The following is a 26,229-nucleotide window of genomic DNA, read 5'->3' as shown; positions in this document are numbered from 1 at the left end:
TAGTGACAACATGGTGAGTATTAGTATAATGACAACATGGTGAGTATTAGTATAGTGACAACATGGTGAGTAATAGTATAGTGACAACATGGTGAGTATTAGTATAGTGACAACATAGTGAGTATTAGTATAGTGACAACACGGTGAGTATTAGTATAGTGACAACATGGTGAGTATTGTTGTAGTGACAACACAGAGAGTATTAGTATAGTGACATCACGGTGAGTATTAGTATAGTGGCAACATGGTGAGTAATAGTATAGTGACAATATGATGAGTATTAGTATAGTGGCAACATGGTGAGTATTAGTATAGTGACAACATGGAGAGTATTAGTATAGTGACAACATTATGAGTATTAGTATAGTGACAACACTGTGTATTAGTATAGTGACAACATGGAGAGTATTAGTATAGTGACAACACGGAGAGTATTAGTATAGTGACAACACTGTGAGTATTAGTATAGTGACAACACTGTGAGTATTAGTATAGTGACAACACGGAGAGTATTAGTATAGTGACAACACTGTGAGTATTAGTATAGTGACAACACGGTGAGTATTAGTATAGTGACAACACTGTGAGTATTAGCATAGTGACAACACAGTGAGTATTAGTATCGTGACAACACAGTGGGTATTAGTATTGTGACAACACTGAGTATTAGCATAGTGACAACATGGAGAGTATTAGTATAGTGACAACACTGTGAGTAGTAGTATAGTGACAACACAGTGAGTATTAGTATAGTGACAACACGGTGAGTATTAGTATAGTGACAACATGGAGAGTATTAGTATAGTGACACCACAGTGAGTATTAGTATAGTGACAACACGGTGAGTATTAGTATAGTGACAACACAGTGAGTATTAGTATAGTGACAACATGGTGAGTATTAGTATAGTGACAACATGGTGAGTATTAGTATAGTGACAACATGTGAGTAGTAGTATAGTGACAACACAGGTGAGTAGTATTAGTAGTATTAGTGTGACAACACAGTGAGTGACAACACTGTGAGTATAGTAGTGACAACATGGAGAGTATTAGTATAGTGACAACACAGTGAGTATTAGTATAGTAGTGACAACATGGTATTAGTATAGTGACAACAGTGAGTATTAGTATTGAGTGATAGTGACAACATGTGAGTATTAGTATAGTGACAACACTGGTGAGTATTAGCATAGTGACAACATGGACAGTGAGTATTAGTATAGTGACAACAATATTAGTATAGTGAGTATTAGTATAGTGGCAACATGGTGAGTATTAGTATAGTGACAACACGGTGAGTATTAGTATAGTGACAACATGGTGAGTATTAGTATAGTGACAACATAGTGAGTATTAGTATAGTGACAACACGGTGAGTATTAGTATAGTGACAACATGGTGAGTATTGTTGTAGTGACAACACAGAGAGTATTAGTATAGTGACAACACGGTGAGTATTAGTATAGTGGCAACATGGTGAGTAATAGTATAGTGACAATATGATGAGTATTAGTATAGTGGCAACATGGTGAGTATTAGTATAGTGACAACATGGAGAGTATTAGTATAGTGACAACATTATGAGTATTAGTATAGTGACAACACTGTGTATTAGTATAGTGACAACATGGAGAGTATTAGTATAGTGACAACACGGAGAGTATTAGTATAGTGACAACACTGTGAGTATTAGTATAGTGACAACACTGTGAGTATTAGTATAGTGACAACACGGAGAGTATTAGTATAGTGACAACACTGTGAGTATTAGTATAGTGACAACACGGTGAGTATTAGTATAGTGACAACACTGTGAGTATTAGCATAGTGACAACACAGTGAGTATTAGTATCGTGACAACACAGTATTAGTATTAGTATTGTGACAACACTGAGTATTAGTATAGTGACAACATGGATTAGAGTATTAGTATAGTGACAACACAGTGAGTATTAGTATAGTGACAACACGGTGAGTATTAGTGACAACACAGTGAGTATTAGTATAGTGACAACACGTATTAGTGAGTATGACAACACGGTAGTATAGTGACAACACAGTGAGTATTAGTATAGTGACACCACAGTGAGTATTAGTATAGTGACAACACGGTGAGTATTAGTATAGTGAAAACACAGTGAGTATTAGTATAGTGACAACATGGTGAGTATTAGTATAATGACAACATGGTGAGTATTAGTATAGTGACAACATGGTGAGTAGTAGTATAGTGACAACACAGTGAGTATTAGTATAGTGACAACACAGTGAGTATTAGTATAGTGACAACATGGAGAGTATTAGTATAGTGACAACACAGTGAGTATTAGTATCGTGACAACACAGTGAGTATTAGTATAGTGACAACACTGAGTATTAGCATAGTGACAACATGGAGAGTATTAGTATAGTGACAAAATGGTGAGTATTAGTATAGTGGCAACATGGTGAGTATTAGTATAGTGACAACACGGTGAGTATTAGTATAGTGACAACATGGTGAGTATTAGTATAGTGACAACATGGTGAGTATTAGTATAGTGACAACATGGTGAGTATTAGTATAGTGACAACACGGTGAGTATTAGTATAGTGGCAACACGGTGAGTAATAGTATAGTGACAATATGGTGAGTATTAGTATAGTGGCAACATGGTGAGCATTGTTGTCACAACATTGTGAGTTTAGTATGGTGAAACAGAGTGAACATAGTGTTGTAGTGGAGAGCAACCTTCATCATATCTCAATGTCACATTTCCTCTCTGATCCATTAGTTCTCCCCTTCTCCCCTCTCTCTCCTTCTTTCTCTATTAGTTTCTTTCTACTCCTCTCCACACCCTTTCCTCCCCCTTTCTCCCCTCCTCACTCACCCTCTCTCCCCTTTCAAGTTCACCAAATCGTCTCCTTTTCTCTTCCCTCTTTCTCCTCTCTCCCCCTCCTACTCCCCCTCTCTCCCATTCCCCTCATAGTCCACCAAACTGTCCCACTCTCCGCTCACCTTCTCCCCCTCATCCCACCCTCTCCCCTTACCCTCGAAGTCGAGCAGGCCGTCCCCATTGAGGTCGACATCTCGGAGGATCTCGTCGATCTCTGGTTGGTTGAGCTGCTCCCCCACCAGCTTTTTCATGGCCTCCTTCAGTTCAGCCAGGCTTATCTGACCGTCCCCGTTAGAGTCAAACTGGAGAAGAAGACGGAGGAGGAGGACAGGAGGAAGTAAAGTGAGGTGAGGGAGAGAGAGTGGTAGAAAGGGAGGGGGAGAGGAGAGATTAAATGGATAGAAAGAGCAGGTTAAGAGAAAATAACTTGTCATTTCATTTGTGTTAACAGATATAATAAGATTAATATTGTCTCTTCGTACTTCTTTGAAAGCATCCCTGAGCTCCTTCACTCCAATCATGTCTGCTGTCTCTGCCAACATTTTAGGACCCATCAGCTCCACAAAGTCCTCAAAGTCCACTCTGCCGCCACCTAGATGGAAACAAGAGTCATTACAGAAATGGTCACAGGGGTGATGAAGAGCTGAAGAGCGAGCTGAAGAGCTTCAAATACTATACACAGAGGGTATGCCCTTGCTTCCTCTGGTTAATGTGTGTGTGTGTGCTGCGTGCGTGCACACTCACAATGTGTGCATGTATGTCTTTACATCCGTGTGTGTGTGTGCGTGCTTGTGTGTGTGTGCGTGCGTGCATGTGTGTGTGTGTGTGTGTGACTCACAGATGTTCTGGCTGAGTTCGATGAGCTCCATCTCAGTGGGCATGTACCCCATAGTCCTCATGCACTCTCCCAGTTCCTTACAGCTGATGTAGCCATCTTTATCCTTATCAAACTCCCCGAACGCCTCCTTCAGCTCTGCACAGGGAGGAGGGGGATGGGGGAGAGGAGAGAGGGGTGAGGGGTAGATAAGGGTGAGGAGAGGTGGATGGGGGAATGGGAGGAGAGCGGTGGGTTGTTGAATAGAAATGAAAAAAATAGACATTGTTTCTTATATTAATTTTAGACTCTTTGACGACAAGCCACACCCATAGCTGCAGGAAGTAGGAGGGATGAGGGTGCTGCAGCCCCCCTGATACATTTTGTTTTATACAATTGGGAACAAGATCTCTATTACTCCTGTATGAGCGGTGTAAAATATCCTGCAGCCACATTAAAGTATCTTTAAGTTTGAGGGACGACAACACAGTAGAGCCAGAACACTGTGATTTATTGGTGTTTGTCTGGGAGTAAATACAATATGTTGAAAATGTGAGTATGTATGGAAAAGACAGGAAGATGAAGAGAGAAACAGGGTGAGAGGGAGGATGGTGGTGGTGACTGATTGAAACAGGGACAGGGGGAGGATGACTGTGTTGACTGATTGAAACAGGGTGAGAGGGAGGATGGTGGTGTTGACTGATTGAAACAGGGACGGAGGGAGGATGACGGTGTTGACTGAGAGAAACAGGGAGTGGGAGGATGACTGTGTTGACTGAGAGAAACAGGGACAGAGTGAGGATGACGGTGTTGACTGAGAGAAACAGGGACAGGGGAGGGATGGTGGTGTGACTGATTGAAACAGGGTGAGAGGGAGGATGGTGGTGGTGTTGACTGGAGAGAAACAGGGACAGGGGAGGATGGTGGTGGTGACTGAGAAACAGGGACAGGGGAGGATGGTGGTGGTGACTGATTGAAACAGGGTGAGAGGGAGGATGGTGGTGGTGACTGATTGAAACAGGGTGAGAGGGAGGATGGTGGTGTTGACTGAGAGAAACAGGGACAGGGGAGGATGGTGGTGTTGACTGGAGAAACAGGGACAGGGGAGGATGATGGTGTTGACTGAGAGAAACAGGGACAGGGAGGATGACTGAGAGAAACAGGGACAGGAGGATGGTGGTGGTGACTGAGAGAAACAGGGACAGAGGGAGGATGGTGGTGTTGACTGAAACAGGGAGAAACAGGGACTGAGAGGGAGGATGACGGTGTTGACTGAGAGAAACAGGGACTGAGAGGAGGATGATGGTGTTGACTGAGAGAAACAGGGACAGAGGAGGATGACGGTGTTGACTGAGAGAAACAGGGACAGAGGGAGGATGATGGTGTTGACTGAGAGAAACAGGGACAGAAGGATGACACTGGGAAACAGGGACAGAGGGAGGATGATGGTGTTGACTGAGAGAAACAGGGACAGAGGAGGATGATGGTGTTGACTGAGAGAAACAGGGACAGAGGGAGGATGACGTGTTGACTGAGAGAAACAGGGACAGAGGGAGGATGACGGTGTTGACTGAGAGAAACAGGGACAGAGGGAGGATGACGGTGTTGACTGGAGAGAAACAGGGACAGAGAAGGGACAGAGGATGATGACGGTGTTGACTGAGAGAAACAGGGACAGGGGAGGATGACGGTGTTGACTGAGAGAAACAGGGACAGCGGTAGGATGACGGTGTTGACTGAGAGAAACAGGGACAGGGGAGGATGACGGTGTTGACTGAGAGAAACAGGGACAGCGGGAGGATGACGGTGTTGACTGAGAGAAACAGGGACAGGGGAGGATGACGGTGTTGACTGAGAGAAACAGGGACAGAGGGAAGATGATGGTGTTGACTGAGAAAAACGGGGACAGGGGAGATGATGGTGTTGACTGAGAGAAACAGGGACAGGGGAGGATGACTGTGTTGACTGAGAGAAACAGGGACAGAGGGACAGAGGGAGGATGATGGTGTTGACTGAGAGAAACAGGGAAGGAGAAGGAGGATGACGGTGTTGACTGAGAGAAACAGGGACGGAGGGAGGATGACGGTGTTGACTGAGAGAAACAGGGACAGAGGGAGGATGATGGTGTTGACTGAGTGAAACAGGGACAGAGGGAGGATGATGGTGTTGACTGAGAGAAACAGGGACAGAGGGAGGATGACTGTGTTGACTGAGAGAAACAGGGACAGAGTGAGGATGACGGTGTTGACTGAGAGAAACAGGGACGGAGGGAGGATGACGGTGTTGACTGAGAGAAACAGGGACAGAGTGAGGATGATGGTGTTGACTGAGAGAAACAGGGACAGAGGAGGATGATGGTGTTGACTGAGAGAAACAGGGACAGAGGGAGGATGATGGTGTTGACTGAGAGAAACAGGGACAGAGGGAGGATGACGGTGTTGACTGAGAGAAACAGGGACAGAGGGAGGATGACGGTGTTGACTGAGAGAAACAGGGACAGAGGGAGGATGACGGTGTTGACTGAGAGAAACAGGGACAGAGGGAGGATGACTGTGTTGACTGAGAGAAACAGGGACAGAGGGAGGATGACGGTGTTGACTGAGAGAAACAGGGACAGAGGGAGGATGATGGTGTTGACTGAGAGAAACAGGGACAGGGAGGATGACGGTGTTGACTGAGAGAAACAGGGAGTGGGAGGATGACAGTGTTGACTGAGAGAAACAGGGAGAGGGAGGATGACAGTGTTGACTGAGAGAAACAGGGACAGAGGGAGGATGATGGTGTTGACTGAGAGAAACAGGGACAGGGGAGGATGATGTTGTTGACTGAGAGAAACAGGGACAGAGAGGATGACGGTGTTGACTGAGAGAAACAGGGACAGAGGGAGGATGACAGTGTTGACTGGGGAGGATGATGACGTGTTGACTGAGAGAAACAGGGACGGAGGGAGGATGACGGTGTTGACTGAGAGAAACAGGGACAGAGGGAGGATGACGGTGTTGACTGAGAGAAACAGGGACAGAGGGAGGATGACGGTGTTGACTGAGAGAAACAGGGACAGGAGGGAGGATGACGGTGTTGACTGAGAGAAACAGGGACAGAGGGAGGATGACGGTGTTGACTGAGAGAAACAGGGACAGAGGGAGGATGACGGTGTTGACTGAGAGAAACAGGGACGGAGGGAGGATGACGGTGTTGACTGAGAGAAACAGGGACAGCGGTAGGATGACGGTGTTGACTGAGAGAAACAGGGACAGGGGAGGATGACGGTGTTGACTGAGAGAAACAGGGACAAAGGGAGGATGACCGTGTTGACTGAGAGAAACAGGGACAGAGGGAGGATGATGGTGTTGACTGAGAGAAACAGGGACAGGGGAGGATGGTGTTGACTGAGAGAAACAGGGACAGGGGAGGATGACTGTGTTGACTGAGAGAAACAGGGACAGAGGGAGGATGATGGTGTTGACTGAGAGAAACAGGGAAGAAGGGAGGATGACGGTGTTGACTGAGAGAAACAGGGACGGAGGGGAGGATGACGGTGTTGACTGGGACAGAGGGAGGATGATGAAACAGGGACAGACTGAGAGAAACAGGGACAGAGGGAGGATGACGGTGTTGACTGAGAGAAACAGGGACAGAGGTAGGATGATGGTGTTGACTGAGAGAAACAGGGACAGGGGAGGATGACGGTGTTGACTGAGAGAAAACAGGGAAGGAGGGAAGGATGACCGTGTTGACTGAGAGAAACAGGGACAGAGGGAAGATGATGGTGTTGACTGAGAGAAACAGGGACAGGGATGATGGTGTTGACTGAGAGAAACAGGGAGGGGAGGATGACTGTGTTGACTGAGAGAAACAGGGACAGAGGGAGGATGACGGTGTTGACTGAGAGAAACAGGGACAGAGGGAGGATGACGGTGTTGACTGAGAGAAACAGGGACAGAGGGAGGATGACGGTGTTGACTGAGAGAAACAGGGACAGAGGGAGGATGATGGTGTTGACTGAGAGAAACAGGGACAGAGTGAGGATGATGGTGTTGACTGAGAGAAACAGGGACGGAGGGAGGATGATGGTGTTGACTGAGAGAAACAGGGACGGAGGGAGGATGACGGTGTTGACTGAGAGAAACAGGGACGGAGGGAGGATGATGGTGTTGACTGAGAGAAACAGGGACGGAGGGAGGATGATGGTGTTGACTGAGAGAAACAGGGACGGAGGGAGGATGACGGTGTTGACTGAGAGAAACAGGGACAGAGGGAGGATGACTGTGTTGACTGAGAGAAACAGGGACAGAGGTAGGATGACGGTGTTGACTGAGAGAAACAGGGACAGGGGAGGATGACGGTGTTGACTGAGAGAAACAGGGAAGGAAAGGGAAGATGACCGTGTTGACTGAGAGAAACAGGGACAGAGGGAAGATGATGGTGTTGACTGAGAGAAACAGGGACAGGGGAGATGATGGTGTTGACTGAGAGAAACAGGGACAGGGGAGGATGACGGTGTTGACTGAGAGAAACAGGGACAGAGGGACAGAGGGAGGATGATGGTGTTGACTGAGAGAAACAGGGAAGGAGAGGGAGGATGATGGTGTTGACTGATAGAAACCGGGACAGAGGGAGGATGACGGTGTTGACTGAGAGAAACAGGGACAGAGGAGGATGACGGTGTTGACTGAGAGAAACAGGGACGGAGGGAGGATGACGGTGTTGACTGAGAGAAACAGGGACGGAGGGAGGATGACGGTGTTGACTGAGAGAAACAGGGACAGAGGGAGGATGACGGTGTTGACTGAGAGAAACAGGGACGGAGGGAGGATGACGGTGTTGACTGAGAGAAACAGGGACAGAGGGAGGATGATGGTGTTGACTGAGAGAAACAGGGACAGAGAGGGAGGATGACGGTGTTGACTGAGAGAAACAGGGACGGAGGGAGGATGACTGTGTTGACTGAGAGAAACAGGGACAGAGTGAGGATGACGGTGTTGACTGAAACAGGGACAGGGGGAGGATGGTGGTGTTGACTGAGAGAAACAGGGACAGAGGGAGGATGACTGTGTTGACTGAGAGAAACAGGGACAGAGGGAGGATGACGGTGTTGACTGAGAGAAACAGGGACAGAGGGAGGATGATGGTGTTGACTGAGAGAAACAGGGAGTGGGAGGATGACGGTGTTGACTGAGAGAAACAGGGAGTGGGAGGATGACAGTGTTGACTGAGAGAAACAGGGAGTGGGAGGATGACAGTGTTGACTGAGAGAAACAGGGACAGAGGGAGGATGATGGTGTTGACTGAGAGAAACAGGGAGTGGGAGGATGACAGTGTTGACTGAGAGAAACAGGGAGTGGGAGGATGACGGTGTTGACTGAGAGAAACAGGGAGTGGGAGGATGATGGTGTTGACTGAGAGAAACAGGGACAGGGGAGGATGATGTGTTGACTGAGAGAAACAGGGACAGAGGGAGGATGATGGTGTTGACTGAGAGAAACAGGGAGTGGGAGGATGACGGTGTTGACTGAGAGAAACAGGGAGTGGGAGGATGATGGTGTTGACTGAGAGAAACAGGGAGTGGGAGGATGACAGTGTTGACTGAGAGAAACAGGGAGTGGGAGGATGACAGTGTTGACTGAGAGAAAAAGGGAGTGGGAGGATGACGGTGTTGACTGAGAGAAACAGGGACAGAGGGAGGATGATGGTGTTGACTGAGAGAAACAGGGAGTGGGAGGATGACAGTGTTGACTGAGAGAAACAGGGACAGATTGAGGATGACGGTGTTGACTGAGAGAAACAGGGAGTGGGAGGATGATGGTGTTGACTGAGAGAAACAGGGACAGAGTGAGGATGATGGTGTTGACTGAGAGAAACAGGGACGGAGGGAGGATGACGGTGTTGACTGAGAGAAACAGGGACGGAGGGAGGATGATGGTGTTGACTGAGAGAAACAGGGACAGAGTGAGGATGACGGTGTTGACTGAGAGAAACAGGGAGTGGGAGGATGATGGTGTTGACTGAGAGAAACAGGGACAGGGGAGGATGATGGTGTTGACTGAGAGAAACAGGGACAGAGGGAGGATGATGGTGTTGACTGAGAGAAACAGGGAGTGGGAGGATGACGGTGTTGACTGAGAGAAACAGGGAGTGGGAGGATGATGTTGTTGACTGAGAGAAACAGGGAGGGGAGGATGACAGTGTTGACTGAGAGAAACAGGGAGGGGGAGGATGACAGTGTTGACTGAGAGAAAAGGGAGTTGGGAGGATGACGGTGTTGACTGAGAGAAACAGGGACAGAGGGAGGATGATGGTGTTGACTGAGAGAAACAGGGAGTGGGAGGATGACAGTGTTGACTGAGAGAAACAGGGACAGAAGGATGACAGGAGAAACAGGGAGTGGGAGGATGATGGTGTTGACTGAGAGAAACAGGGACAGAGTGAGGATGACGGTGTTGACTGAGAGAAACAGGGACGGAGGGAGGATGACGGTGTTGACTGAGAGAAACAGGGACGGAGGGAGGATGATGGTGTTGACTGAGAGAAACAGGGACAGAGGAGGATGACGGTGTTGACTGAGAGAAACAGGGACAGAGTGAGGATGACGGTGTTGACTGAGAGAAACAGGGACAGAGGGAGGATGACGGTGTTGACTGAGAGAAACAGGGACGGAGGGAGGATGACGGTGTTGACTGAGAGAAACAGGGACGGAGGGAGGATGACGGTGTTGACTGAGAGAAACAGGGACAGAGGGAGGATGACGGTGTTGACTGAGAGAAACAGGGACAGGGGAGGATGACGGTGTTGACTGAGAGAAACAGGGAAGGAGAGGGAAGATGACCGTGTTGACTGAGAGAAACAGGGACAGAGGGAAGATGATGGTGTTGACTGAGAGAAACAGGGACAGGGAAGATGATGGTGTTGACTGAGAGAAACAGGGACAGAGGGAGGATGATGGTGTTGACTGAGAGAAACAGGGAAGGAGAGGGAGGATGACAGTGTTGACTGGCTCTGTGTAATGTCTCTTATATCTGTACCTTCAATCTCTTCTGGCCGTAGGTCTCTGTCCTGCAGGGTTTCAGATTGGAGGGGACACACACAGAGTGACAGACACAGTGTGTTAGCTCGCACGGAAACAGACACACACACAACTATAAGGACCCTGAATATACTGTAGTGTAGATGGACAGAAATACACACACACAATGGCTGACAGAGAAACATCCTCATAAAAACAAAGAGAACTGCACATCTTTGATTTAGCTCCATCTGAATGTTGTGGACTGAACTGGACAGGTAGTAAAGCATTTCATATGGACTCATTAGATATGGAATCATTAGATATGGACTCATTAGATATGGACTCATTAGATATGGAATCATTAGATATGGACTCATTAGATATGGACTCATTTGATATGGACTCATTAGATAGGGACTCATTTGATATGGACTCATTAGATATGGACTCATTTGATATGGACTCATTAGATATGGACTCATTTGATAGGGAATCATTTTAGAGTGAGAGATGGCATAATCTTAAATACAGAGGATTCATTCACTTCTCTCTCACGCATGTTGCCTCCCTCCCTCCCTCCCTCCCTCCCTCATCTCTAAAACCCCATCAATACATGTTACGCAGCCAGACCGGCGATTTGTTACAGGATTACACAGCATGTGATCTGACTGGCTTTAGCAACCCCTCAGTTCGCTCAACACAGTCCTATTCCGTCCCCTGTGATTGGCTGCACTGCTCTGTCTGTCAGTGGTAGGCTACATCGAAGCGGTCATGTCCCAAATGGCACCCTATTCCATGTATAGTGCACTACTTTGACCAGGGCTCATCAATCCAAAGCAGTGTACTATATGGGAAAAGGGTGCCATTTGGGATGTAGTCAGTGTGAGGTAGACACAGGCAGCGTGTTAGAGGGGATCAGTTTGTTGCAAGGGGATTTGTAGAGTAATCAGTGATGTTGTGCAATCTGACTGTAGTCAGTCTCAAACACACAGTAGGTTCTGCCAATGACTGGACACACACACACACACACACACACACACACACACACACACACACACACACACACACACACACACACACACACACACACACACACACACACACACACACACACACACACACACACACACACACACACACACACACACACACACACGGTGGGTTCTGCCAGTGACCAGGTATGCATTTCACTGTTAGTCTACTTGTTGTTTACTAAGCATGTTACAAATAATGTTTCATTCATGTGACAAATAACATTTCATCATGCAGCCAGGGTCATAGGTCAAAACAGATTACAGGGCCAGAGTTGCCATGCAGCCAGGGTCATAGGTCAAAACAGATTACAGGCCCAGAGTTGCCATGCAGCCAGGGTCATAGGTCAAAACAGATTACAGGGCCAGAGTTGCCATGCAGCCAGGGTCATAGGTCAAAACAGATTACAGGGCCAGAGTTGCCATGCAGCCAGGGTCAAAGGTCAAAACAGATTACAGGGTCAGAGTTGCCATGCAGCCAGGGTCATAGGTCAAAACAGATTACATGGCCAGAGTTGCCATGCAGCCAGGGTTATAGGTCAAAACAGATTACAGGGCCAGAGTTGCTATGCAGCCAGGGTCATAGGTCAAAACAGATTACAGGCCCAGAAGTGCCATGTAGCCAGGGTCATAGGTCAAACAGATTACAGGGCCAAAGTTTCCATGCAGCCAGGGTCATAGGTCAAACAGATTACAGGGCCAAAGTTGCCATGCAGCCAGGGTCAAGGTCAAACAGATTACAGGGCCAAAGTTGCCATGCAGCCAGGGTCATAGGTCAAAACAGATTACAGGGCCAGAGTTGCCATGCAGCCAGGGTCATAGGTCAAACAGATTACAGGGCCAAAGTTGCCATGCAGCCAGGGTCATAGGTCAAACAGATTACAGGGCCAAAGTTGCCATGCAGCCAGGGTCAAAGGTCAAAACAGATTACAGGGCCAGAGTTGCCATGCAGCCAGGGTCATAGGTCAAAACAGATTACAGGGCCAGAGTTGCCATGCAGCCAGGGTCATAGGTCAAACAGATTACAGGGCCAAAGTTGCCATGCAGCCAGGGTCAAAGGTCAAAACAGATTACAGGGTCAGAGTTGCCATGCAGCCAGGGTCGTAGGTCAAACAGTCCTAAACCAGAGATTCTTCTGTAGGATATATGTTACAGTAACGTATTGGGTCCTAAACCAGAGATTCTTCTAGAGGATATATGTTACAGTAACGTATTGGGTCCTAAACCAGAGATTCTTCTGTAGGATATATGTTACAGTAACGTATTGGGTCCTAAACCAGAGATTCTTCTAGAGGATATATGTTACAGTAACGTATTGGGTCCTAAACCAGAGATTCTTCTAGAGGATATATGTTACAGTAACGTATTGGGTCCTAAACCAGAGATTCTTCTAGAGGATATATGTTACAGTAACGTATTGGGTCCTAAACCAGAGATTCTTCTAGAGGATATATGTTACAGTAACGTATTGGGTCCTAAACCAGAGATTCTTCTGTGGAGATATGTTACAGTAACCTAGGGTCCTAAACCAGAGATTCTTCTAGAGGATATATGTTACAGTAACGTATTGGGTCCTAAACCAGAGATTCTTCTAGAGGATATATGTTACAAACTCAATTTGGGTCCTAAACCAGAGATTCTTCTGTAGGATATTGTTACAGTAACAGCCATTGGGTCCTAAACCAGAGATTCTTCTAGAGGATATATGTTACAGTAACGTATTGGGTCAAAACCAGAGATTCTTCTAGAATATATGTTACAGTAACGTTTGGGTGAATAAACCAGAGATTCTTCTGTGGATATATGTTGACAGTAACGTATTGGGTCCTAAACCAGAGATTCTTCTAGAGGATATATGTTACAGTAACGTTTGGGTCCTAAACCAGAGATTCTTCTAGAGGATATATGTTACAGTAACGTCATTGGGTCCTAAACCAGAGATTCTTCAGTAGGATATATGTTACAGTAACGTATTGGGTCCTAAACCAGAGATTCTTCTGTAGGATATATGTTACAGTAACGTAGAAGGTCCTAAACCAGAGATTCTTCTGTAGGATATATGTTACAGTAACGTATTGGGTCCTAAACCAGAGATTCTTCTAGAGGATATATGTTACAGTAACGATTGGGTCTTAAACCAGAGATTCTTCTAGAGGATATATGTTACAGTAACGTTTGGGTCCTAAACCAGATTTCTTCTAGAGGATTATGTTACAGTAACGTATTGCAAACCAGAGATTCTTCCTAGAGGAATATGTTACCCCCAGTAACATGATTGCAGTCCTAAACCAGAGATTCTTCTAGAGGATGGTGTTAGAGTAACTTTGGGTCCTAAACCAGAGATTTTCCATCCATATACATAACGTTTCAAACCAGAGATTCTTCCAGGAGTATATGTTACAGCCAGGGTCATAGGTCAAAACAGAGATTCCAGAGGACATTTTACAGTAACGGTTGGGTCCTAAACCAGAGATTCTTCTAGAGGATATATGTTACAGTAACGTATTGGGTCCTAAACCAGAGATTCTTCTGGGATAATGTTACAGTAATATTGGGTCCTAAACCAGAGATTCTTCTGTAGGATATATGTTACAGTAACGTATTGGGTCCTAAACCAGAGATTCTTCTAGAGGATATAGGTTACAGTAACGTATTGGGTTAAAGCAGAGATTCTTCAGACCAGAGGACATTTTACAGTAACGTATTGGGTCCTCCAGAGATTCTTCTAGAGGGTATATGTTGTAACGTATTGGGTCCTAAACCAGAGATTCTTCTAGAGGATATATGTTACAGTAATGTATTGGGTCCTAAACAGAGATTCTTCTAGGATATATGACAGTAACGTATTCTTCCTAAACCAGAGATTCTTCTGTAGGATATATGTTACAGTAACGTATTGGGTCCTAAACCAGAGATTCTTCTAGTTATGTTAAACTTTGGGTCCTAAACCAGAGATTCTTCTGTAGGATATATGTTACTAACGTATTGTTTCTTCAGAGGATATATGTTACAGTAACGTTTGGATTGGGTCCTAAACCAGAGATTCTTCTGTAGGGTCCTAAACCAGAGATTCTTCTGTATATGTTACAGTAACGTATTGGGTCCTAAACCAGAGATTCTTCTAGAGGATATATGTTACAGTAACGTATTGGGTCCTAAACCAGAGATTCTTCTGTAGGATATATGTTACAGTAACGTATTGGGTCCTAAACCAGAGATTCTTCTGAGGATATATGTTACAGTAACGTATTGGGTCCTAAACCAGAGATTCTTCTAGAGGATATATGTTACAGTAACGTATTGGGTCCTAAACCAGAGATTCTTCTAGAGGATATATGTTACAGTAACGTATTGGGTCCTAAACCAGAGATTCTTCTGTATATGTTACAGTAACGTATTGGGTCCTAAACCAGAGATTCTTCTAGAGGATATATGTTAAGTAACGTATTGGGTCCTAAACCAGAGATTCTTCTAGAGGATATATGTTACAGTAACGTATTGGGTCCTAAACCAGAGATTCTTCTAGAGGATATATGTTACAGTAACGTATTGGGTCCTAAACCAGAGATTCTTCTAGAGGATATATGTTACAGTAACGTATTGGGTCCTAAACCAGAGATTCTTCTAGAGGATATATGTTACAGTAACGTATTGGGTCCTAAACCAGAGATTCTTCTTCATGATATATGTTACAGTAACGTATTGGGTCCTAAACCAGAGATTCTTCTGTAGGATATATGTTACAGTAACGTATTGGGTCCTAAACCAGAGATTCTTCTAGTAGGATATATGTTACAGTAACGTATTGGGTCCTAAACCAGAGATTCTTCTAGAGGATATATGTTACAGTAACGTATTGGGTCCTAAACCAGAGATTCTTCTAGTAGGATATATGTTACAGTAACGTATTGGGTCCTAAACCAGAGATTCTTCTGTATATGTTACAGTAACGTATTGGGTCCTAAACCAGAGATTCTTCTAGAGGATATATGTTACAGTAACGTTTGGGTCCTAAACCAGAGATTCTTCTGTAGGATATATGTTACAGTAACGTATTGGGTCCTAAACCAGAGATTCTTCTAGAGGATATATGTTACAGTAACGTATTGGGTCCTAAACCAGAGATTCTTCTAGAGGATATATGTTACAGTAACGTATTGGGTCCTAAACCAGAGATTCTTCTAGAGGATATATGTTACAGTAACGTATTGAGGATATACAGTTGAAAGCCGGAGGTTTACGTACACCTTAGCCAAATACATTTAAACTCAGTTTTTTTGTAAAAATTCACTGTATTAGGTCATTTAGGATCACCACTTTATTTTAATAATGGGAAATGTGAGAATAATAGCAGAGAGAATTATTTATTTCAGCTTTTATTTTTTTCATCACATTCCCAGTGGGTCAGAAATGTTCACACACTCAATTAGTATTTGGTAGCATTGCCTTAAAATGTTTAACTTGGGTCAAACGTTTCGAGTAGCCTTCCACAAGCTTCCCACAATAAGTTCGGTGAATTTTGGCCCATTTCTCCTGACAGAGTTGAGTCAGGTTTGTAGGCCTCCTTGCTCGCACACGCTTTTTCAGTTCTGCCCACAATTTTTCTATGGGATTGAGGTCAGGGCTTTCTGATGGCCACTCCAGTACCTTAACTTTGTTGCCCTTAAGCCAGTTTGCCACAACTTTGGATGTATGCTTGGGGTTATTGTCCATTTAGAAGACCCATTTGCGACCAAGCTTTAACTTCCTGACTGATGTCTTGAGATGTTGCTTCAATATATCCACATATTTTTCCATCCTCATGATTTCATCTATTTTGTGAAGTGCACCAGTCCCTCCTGCAGCAAAGCACCCCCACAACATGATGCTGTGCTTCACGGTTGGGATGGTGTTCTTTGACTTGCAAGCCTCCCCTTTTCCCTCCAAACATAACGATGGTCATTGCGGCCAAACAGTTCTATTTTTGTTTCATCAGACCAGAGGACATTTCTCCAAAAAGTAGAATCTTTGTCCCCATGTGCAGTTTCAAACCGTAGTCTGGCTTTTTTATGGCGGTTTTGGAGCAGTGGCTTCTTCCTTGTTGAGCGGCCATTCAGGTTATGTTGATATAGGACTCGTTTTATTGTGGATATAGATACTTTTGTACCTTTTTCCTCCAGCATCTTTACAAGGTCCTTTGCTGTTGTTCTGGGGTCTATTTGCACTTTTTGCACCAAAGTACGTTCATCTCTAGGAGACAGAAGGCGTCTTCTTCCTAAGCGGTATGACGGCCGCGTGGTCCCACGGTGTTTATACTTATGTGCTATTGTTTGTACAGATGAACCTGGTACCTTCGGGCGTTTGGAAATTGCTTCTTTTGATTTTCCCATGATGTCATGCAAAAAGGCACTGAGTTTGAAGGTAGGCCTTGAAATACATCCACAGGCACACCTCCACTTGACTCAAATTATGTAAATTTGTCTATCAGAAGCTTCTAAAGCCATGACATCATTTTCTGGAATTTTCCAAGCTGTTTAAAGGCACAGTCAACATAGTGTATGTTAACTTCTGACCCACTGGAATTCTGATACAGTGAAATATAAATGAAACAATCTGTCTGTAAGCAATTTTTGGAAAAATTACTTGTCATGCACAAAGTAGATGTCCTAACCGACTTGCCAAAGCTATAGTTTGTTAACAAGAAATTTGTGGAGTTGTTGAAAACAAGATTTAATGACTCCAACCTAATTGTATGTAAACTTCCGACTTCAATTGTATGTTACAGTAACGTATTGAGTCCTAAACCAGAGATACAGAGCTTTGCAAAAGTATTCATCCCCCTTGGTGTTTTTCCTATTCTGTTCCATTACAACCTGTCATTTAAATAGGTTTTTATTTGGATTTTATGTAATGGACATTCACCAAATAGTCCAAATTGGTGAAGTGAAATGAAAAAAAAAAGGACTTTACTGAAAAGTGGTCCATTCTTATGTATTCACCCGTTTGCTATGAAGCCCCTAAATAACATCTGGTGCAAACAATTACCTTCAGAAGTGGCATAATTAGCTAAATAAAGAGTCCTAACCGAGGAAGTTTTCTATAGGATATACTCCTCTTTTCAGTTCGCTGCAGCTAGTGACTGGAACGTGCTGCAACAAACACTCAAACTGGACAGTTTTATCTCCATCTCTTCATTCAAAGACTCAATCATGGACACTCTTACTGACAGTTGTGGCTGCTAAGTGTGATGTACTGTTGTCTCTACCTTCTTGCCCTTTGTGCTGTTGTCTGTGCCCAATAATGTTTGTACCATGTTTTGTGCTGCTACCATGTTGTGTTGCTACCATGCTACCATGTTATGTTTTGTTTATACCATTCTGTGTTGTCATGTGTTGCTGCCTTGCTATGTTGTTGTGTTAGGTCTCTCTTTATGTAGTGTTGTGTTGTCATGTGTTGCTGCCTTGCTATGTTGTTGTGTTAGGTCTCTCTTTATGTAGTGTTGTCTCTCTTGTTGTGATGTGTGTTTTGTCCTATTTATATTGTTTTCATTTATATATTTTTAATCCCAGGCCCCGTCCCCGCAGGAGGCCTTTTGCCTTTTGGTAGGTCATCATTGTAAATAAGAGTTTGTTCTTAACTGACTTGCCTAGTTAAATACAAATGAAAAATAAATACAGTAATGTTTTGAGTCCTAAACCAGAGATACTTCTATAGGATGCATGTAAGATATTGAGTTTGGATGGTGGAGGATAGTCACAGCACAACGGATGCTGAGGTGATGACGCTGCCATAATAAGCCACATCTGTTTGCTAAAAGTAAAGGCACAAATCTCTCGTTCACAAACTCAAAGTCCATCATTTATCTCAATGATATCAAAAGCTTTGTCATTCTTTCTGATGAATGTCAGAAAGATTTTCCCTACACCCGCAAACAAGCCTTTTGCTCCACCCGCAAACAAGCCTTTTGCTCCACCCGCAAACAAGCCTTTTGCTCCACCCGCAAACAAGCCTTTTGCTCCACCCGCAAACAAGCCTTTTGCTCCACCCGCAAACAAGCCTTTTGCTCCACCCGCAAACAAGCCTTTTGCTCCACCCGCAAACAAGCCTTTTGCTCCACCCGCAAACAAGCCTTTTGCTCCACCCGCAAACAAGCCTTTTGCTACACCCGCAAACAAGCCTTTTGCTCCACCCGCAAACAAGCCTTTTGCTCCACCCGCAAACAAGCCTTTTGCTCCACCCGCAAACAAGCCTTTTGCTCCACCCGCAAACAAGCCTTTTGCTCCACCCGACCAAACAAGCCTTTTGCTCCACCCGCAAACAAGCCTTTTGCTCCACCCGCAAACAAGCCTTTTGCTCCACCCGCAAACAAGCCTTTTGCTCCACCCGCAAACAAGCCTTTTGCTCCACCCGCAATAACATCTGCTAAGCACGTGACTAATAACATGTTATTTGAATGATGACCCGAACGTCAGTGTGAATACTATGATGTAATCTAAATGCACAATGGGTTCTAATTCACAGCAATTGAGAGATTTGCTCTACTTTTGTTGAAAGGATTTGCCTGAGCACACCCACTTTCTCCCGGCCGCGTGCTCTCTAGGGTGGCTGGAGAGTTGTGTCCCGATGGCCTTGTTTCACACGTGTTCTGTCTTCTGTTCTGTGACTGACAGCCAATGACATCACAACCACATCACCAGGAATAGTAATACAACAGGATTGGATTAGAGTGAACAGGAGAGAGATTATATGTATGCTAAACAGTATCCAGATAAATTACTAATGATGATAGGCACTATGCTCATCAAGATAAATTACTAATGATGATAGGCACTATGCTCATCAAGATAAATTACTAATGATGATAGGCACTATGCTCATCAAGATAAATTACTAATGATGATAGGCACTATGCTCATCAAGATAAATTACTAATGATGATAGGCACTATGCTCATCAAGATAAATTACTAATGATGATAGGCACTATGCTCATCAAGATAAATTACTAATGATGATAGGCACTATGCTCATCGACTTGCTTACACACAGACACACACAATTGTATTTAGACTTTCACCTTCCAACCAAGGTGTTGGGGCTTGGTTGGACTTATAGGTTCATATCCCCAGCAATACGCATCATCACAGCTCTTATCGGTTCATATCCCCAGCAATACGCATCATAACAGCTCTTATAGGTTCATATCCCCAGCAATACGCATCATCATAGCTCTTATAGGTTCATATCCCCAGCGATATGCATCATCATAGCTCTTATAGGTTCATATCCCCAGCAATATGCACCATCATAGCTCTTATAGGTTCATATCCCCAGCAATACACATCATCATAGCTCTTATAGGTTCATATCCCCAGCAATACGCATCATCATAGCTCTTATAGGTTCATATCCCCAGCAATACGCATCATCATAGCTCTTATAGGTTCATATCCCCAGCATACGCATCATCATAGCTCATCAAGATAAATTCATATCCCCAGCATCATCACATAAATTCATATCATATGCATCAGCTCTTATAGGTTCATATCCCCAGCAATATGCATCATCATAGCTCTTATAGGTTCATATCCCCAGCAATATGCATCATCACAGCTCTTATAGGTTCATATCCCCAGCAATACGCATCATCATAGCTCTTATAGGTTCATATCCCCAGCGATATGCATCATCATAGCTCTTATAGGTTCATATCCCCAGCAATATGCACCATCATAGCTCTTATAGGTTCATATCCCCAGCAATATGCATCATCACAGCTCTTATAGGTTCATATCCCCAGCAATACGCATCATCATAGCTCTTATAGGTTCATATCCCCAGCAATATGCACCATCATAGCTCTTATAGGTTCATATCCCCAGCAATATGCACCATCATAGCTCATAAATCCACTCTGGACCTACAGACACCTCCAACTGGTCTCAGACATGAGATCAGCTTTCCTCTCCATTTCAGAGAACAGGGGATTGTAGGATTACATAACCAGTACTTTGTGTTCCGTATCAATAGACTATTAACCCTTATGCCATTCTAACTCATAATAACATGAGTGGTTCAAATGGTCCGAATCCCTGCCATTTACCCTCCTCGCCAGTGTAGCTTTTAGGTCAAACCTTTGTAGAAAAGGTTCTAATGATCTGATCGATTGACAGCCCTGTATAGATAGCAGTACTACACTCTCTGGTTGGTTCAAATGGTCCATCGCTTTCAAATTGACCAATCCCTGCCCACATGCCTCTATGCTGGCCTCCCATCAGCATGTGGGATGGGTGTTCCTGAAACTGTTCTGTGAGGCGCATCGTTTGACTGCCGAACGGCTCTTCAGAACTGTGAACACATTGAAACATCTCTAACATAAAGTATGCTACCATTATATCAGACCGTTAGATGCATATTCAAATGCATTTTTTACCTGGCCAAAGTGTTAACGTAGATCTGCTGCAATTTTTGTTACGCATTGCTAAAATGAGCGACCAGAATGACGTGCTCTCCCCGCTATGTATTGTTTCTGCAGTGAGGATTCACCCTCTTTAGATAATGTTGTAACGTTAGATAATGTTGTAACGTTAGATAATGTTGCTGTAACGTATCTGCAGATAATCATTGTTTTGAGCTCATAAAGCAGTAGCAGCAGTATGCAAATCAGGGCGCCAAATGAACGGCTCTTTCACTAATGCGATTTGATTTCCAACGTTCATCAAAAAAAGCTGTTGGTTCATGAAATACCCATCACTAATAAGCATCTCCAATTCAAATTGACGGAATCAAAACCACACCATCTCCCCACATGTGATATTTCTCCCCAACAGTCCATCTAAGGACAGATCCTCTATCAAGTGCTAGCTCGTCAGTTACTCTAAGTACCTGGCCCAAATGGGAAAAAAACACCGAGCTAATAGTACTTAGCATTAGCCTAGCATAGCTGCTATCAGGAAATTACTCCCCTATGTGTGTGATTGTGGCTGTGTACAAAATGGTACCATATTCCCCATGTAGTGCACTACTTTTGACCAGAGCCCTGGTTAAAAGTAATGCACTAAATACGGAATAGGGTGCCACTTGGGACTGAGACAATATGATCTCTTCTCACTCGAACAAAGACATTAATCTGGAATAAGAGGCCATATCAGACGCTGCTCGCTCGGTGAGCAGGAGATGAATCCATCATCTAAATTACAACGTTGAGGAACAGGCTGAGCACTGACCATGTCATCGCCACACACTCTGTCTTCAACAACATCTACAGAACAATCTGTTGTAGGACTTCGTTCTCTTTTATCTTTGTTTGTTCTACTCTAAACATAGAAACCTTAAGGATTTTATCCCGATCAAGTCCTTTCTGGGTATCAATTAAAGGGACCCTTCAGGGTTTTGGTTCCCTTTATCTACTTCCCCAGAGTCATCTCAACTCGTGGATACCTTTATCTACTTCCCCAGAGGCATCTAAACTCATGGTTCCCTTTATCTACTTCCCCAGAGTCATCTCAACTCGTGGATACCTTTATCTACTTCCCCAGAGGCATCTAAACTCATGGTTCCCTTTATCTACTTCCCCAGAGGCATCTAAACCCACGGTTCCCTTTATCTACTTCCCCAGAGGCATCTAAACTCATGGTTCCCTTTATCTACTTCCCCAGAGGCATCTAAACTCATGGTTCCCTTTATCTATTTCCCCAGAGGCATCTAAACTCATGGTTCCCTTTATCTACTTCCCCAGAGGCATCTAAACTCATGGTTCCCTTTATCTATTTCCCCAGAGACATCTCAACTCGTGGATACCTTTATCTACTTCCCCAGAGGCATCTCAACTCGTGGATACCTTTATCTACTTCCCCAGAGTCATCTCAACTCGTGGATACCTTTATCTACTTCCCCAGAGGCATCTATACCTGTTACCTCTATCTACTTCCCCAGAGGCATCTCAACTCGTGGATACCTTTATCTACTTCCCCAGAGGTATCTGGATACCTTTATCTACAGATGGATACCTTTATCTACTTCCCCAGAGGCATCTAAACTCGTGGATACCTTTATCTACTTCCCCAGAGGCATCTCAACTCGTGGATACCTTTATCTACTTCCCCAGAGGCATCTCAACTCGTGGATACCTTTATCTACTTCCCCAGAGGCATCTCAACTCGTGGATACCTTTATCTACTTCCCCAGAGGCATCTCAACTCGTGGATACCTTTATCTACTTCCCCAGAGTCATCTCAACTCGTGGATACCTTTATCTACTTCCCCAGAGGCATCTCAACTCGTGGATACCTTTATCTACTTCCCCAGAGTCATCTCAACTCGTGGATACCTTTATCTACTTCCCCAGAGGCATCTCAACTCGTGGATACCTTTATCTACTTCCCCAGAGTCAGATCAACTCCTGGATCCCTTTATCTACTTCCCCAGAGTCATCTCAACTCGTGGATACCTTTTTTCTGTATGTCTCTGCGTCCAGTATTAAGGAAGTTAGAGGTAGTTTTGCGAGCCAATGCTAAGTAGCGTTAGAGCAATGGCTGGAAGTCTACAGGTACAGCTAGCATGCAGTCATTGCTTCCTTCAACTGCATGCAGACATAAACATGGTATACACAAGTTCATCTAACTCTCGGGAAGTGCAAAAATCCCGAAGTATCCCTTACTGTAATTGTTTTGAATTAAAATGATCAAAAAGTGGCTTTTTAGCTAAATGACATTTCTCAAGCAATACTTTAGCTAGGAAAGTCTGGGAGTGGTCTGAGCAAGGGATATAATTGAGACAAATGGGAGGCAAATGTAACCTGAAAAATAGCTGTTATCGGCAGTGAGGTTTGAATCTCCCTTTGCTATTGGTCTATTAACTTAAATCAACTGGTGATGTCGCCAGGCAGGCCAAAAATCCAGCCATGCAAAACAAGCAGAATTTTCAGGTGCTCTTTTCAAACTGCTCTTACACTAATTGGACATTATCATCATTGTTACAATTTCACAGTATTATTCCCACTTCATGATGGGAGATTATAACATAAAACACAGCAGGATGTGGTCTACCATAGAACGTGTTGCTTGCTAAAATAATGTCGCACGGTGCTCTATATGTAAAGTAAATAAGTAACAACAATTTATAGCAGATTCAATGGATATGGGACACTCACAGGGTTGGCAGATGATCTTTGGTGGAGATGATGTAGAAGTGGTTTCCTCCAATCATGCTGTTCAGAATGTAATGGTGATGATGATGTCACAGGGGAGATGCTGGTGTCATAGAAATGGAACCTGATATTGAGTGGATAGGATCATAACTGTGGATAGGATCAGAGCTGTGGATATGATCAGTGCTGTGGACAGGGTGGTGAGTGGCTAGTATCAGAGCTGTGGATAGGATCAGAGCTGTGGATAGGGTGGTGAGTGGATAGTATCAGAGCTGTGGATAGTATCAGAGCTGTGGATAGGGTGGTAAGTGGATAGTATCAGAGCTGTGGACAGGACCAGTACTGTGGATAAGGTGGTGAGTGGATAGGATCAGAACTGTGGATAGGATCAGTGCTGTGGATAGGGTGGTGAGTGGATAGTATCAGAGCTGTGGATAGGATCAGTGCTGTGGATAGGATCAGTGCTGTGGATAGGGTGGTGAGTGGATAGTATCAGAGCTGTGGATAGGATCAGAGCTGTGGATAGGATCAGAGCTGTGGATAGGGTGGTGAGTGGATAGGATCAGAGCTGTGGATAGGATCAGTGCTGTGGATAGGATCAGAGCTGTGGATAGGGTGGTGAGTGGATAGTATCAGAGCTGTGGACAGGATCAGTACTGTGGATAGGGTGGTGAGTGGATAGGATCAGAACTGTGGATAGGATCAGTGCTGTGGATAGGGTGGTGAGTGGATAGGATCAGAGCTGTGGATAGGATCAGAGCTGCGAATAGGATAAGAGTTGTGGATAGGGTGGTGAGTGCATAGTGTCAGAGCTGTGGATAGGATCAGAGCTGTGGATAGGATCAGTGCTGTGGATAGGGTGGTGAGTGGATAGGATCTGAGCTGTGGATAGGATCAGTGCTGTGGATAGGAACAGAGCTGTGGATATGATTAGAGCTGTGGACAGGGTGATGAGTGGATAGGATCAGATCTGTGGACAGGGTGGTGAGTGGATAGGATCGGAGCTGTGGACAGGGTGGTGAGTGGATAGGATCAGAGCTGTGGATAGGATCAGAGCTGTGGATAGGGTGGTGAGTGGATAGGATCAGAGCTGTGGAATGGTGATGAGTGGATAGGATCAGAGCTGTGGACAGGGTGGTGAGTGGATAGGATCAGAGCTGTGGATAGGATCAGAGATGTGGATAGGATTAGAGCTGTGGACAGGGTGGTGAGTGGATAGGATCCGACCTGTGGATAGGATAAGAGCTGTGGATAGGATTAGAGCTGTGGACAGGGTGGTGAGTGAATAGGATCAGAGCTGTGGATAGGAACAGAGCTGTGGATAGGATTAGAGCTGTGGACAGGGTGGTGAGTGGATAGGATCAGAGCTGTGGATAGGATCAGAGCTGTGGATAGGATCAGTGTTGTGGACAGGGTGGTGAGTGGATAGGATCTGAGCTGTGGACAGGGTGGTGAGTGGATAGAATCAGAGCTGTGGACAGAGTGGTGAGTGGATAGGATCAGAGCTGTGGATAGGATCAGAGCTGTGGATAGGATCAGTGTTGTGGACAGGGTGGTGAGTGGATAGGATCTGAGCTGTGGATAGGATAAGAGCTGTGGATAGGATTAGAGCTGTGGACAGGGTGGTGAGTGGATAGGATCAGAGCTGTGGACAGAGTGGTGAGTGGATAGGATCAGAGCTGTGGATAGGAACAGAGCTGTGGATAGGATCAGAGCTGTGGACAGGGTGGTGAGTGGATAGGATCAGAATTTTGGATAGGATCAGAGCTGTGGACAGGGTGGTGAGTGGATAGGATCAGAGCTGTGGATAGGGTGGTGAGTGGATAGGATCAGAGCCGTGGACAGGGTGGTGAGTGGATAGGATCAGAGTTTTGGATAGGATCAGAGCTGTGGATAGGGTGGTGAGTGGATAGGATTAGAGCTGTGGACAGGGTGGTGAGTGGACAGGATCAGAGCTGTGGGTAGGATCAGAGTTGTGGACAGGGTGGTGAGTGGATAGTATCAGAGCTGTGGATAGGATCAGAGCTGTGGATAGGATTAGAGCTGTGGACAGGGTGGTGAGTGGATAGGATCCGACCTGTGGATAGGATCAGAGCTGTGGATAGGATTAGAGCTGTGGACAGGGTGGTGAGTGGATAGGATCCGACCTGTGGATAGGATAAGAGCTGTGGATAGGATTAGAGCTGTGGACAGGGTGGTGAGTGAATAGGATCAGAGCTGTGGATAGGAACAGAGCTGTGGATAGGATTAGAGCTGTGGACAGGGTGGTGAGTGGATAGGATCAGAGCTGTGGACAGGGTGGTGAGTGGATAGTATCAGAGCTGTGGATAGGATCAGAGCTGTGGACAGGGTGGTGAGTGGATAGTATCAG

General features: G+C 44.9%; 1 protein-coding gene across 2 annotated transcripts in view; it reads right to left on the bottom strand.

Moving 5' to 3' along the window:
* The window catches only part of cabp2a (calcium binding protein 2a), a 79,360-nt gene that overhangs the window by 5,410 nt on the left and 47,721 nt on the right, over positions 1–26,229 (bottom strand). For both annotated transcript variants that reach the window (XM_052508788.1, XM_052508789.1), the window contains exons 3-6: positions 10,715–10,745; positions 3,717–3,851; positions 3,361–3,470; positions 3,033–3,180 (exon numbers count right to left, since the gene is read on the bottom strand). In XM_052508788.1, the coding sequence (XP_052364748.1) occupies positions 3,033–3,180; positions 3,361–3,470; positions 3,717–3,851; positions 10,715–10,745 (424 nt within the window). The remainder of the gene's footprint in view (positions 1–3,032; positions 3,181–3,360; positions 3,471–3,716; positions 3,852–10,714; positions 10,746–26,229) is intronic.

Source organism: Oncorhynchus keta, unplaced genomic scaffold (genome assembly GCF_023373465.1).
Source record: "Oncorhynchus keta strain PuntledgeMale-10-30-2019 unplaced genomic scaffold, Oket_V2 Un_contig_3860_pilon_pilon, whole genome shotgun sequence".
NCBI lineage: Eukaryota > Metazoa > Chordata > Actinopteri > Salmoniformes > Salmonidae > Oncorhynchus > Oncorhynchus keta.
This window is presented reverse-complemented; position numbering and strand designations above follow the sequence as displayed.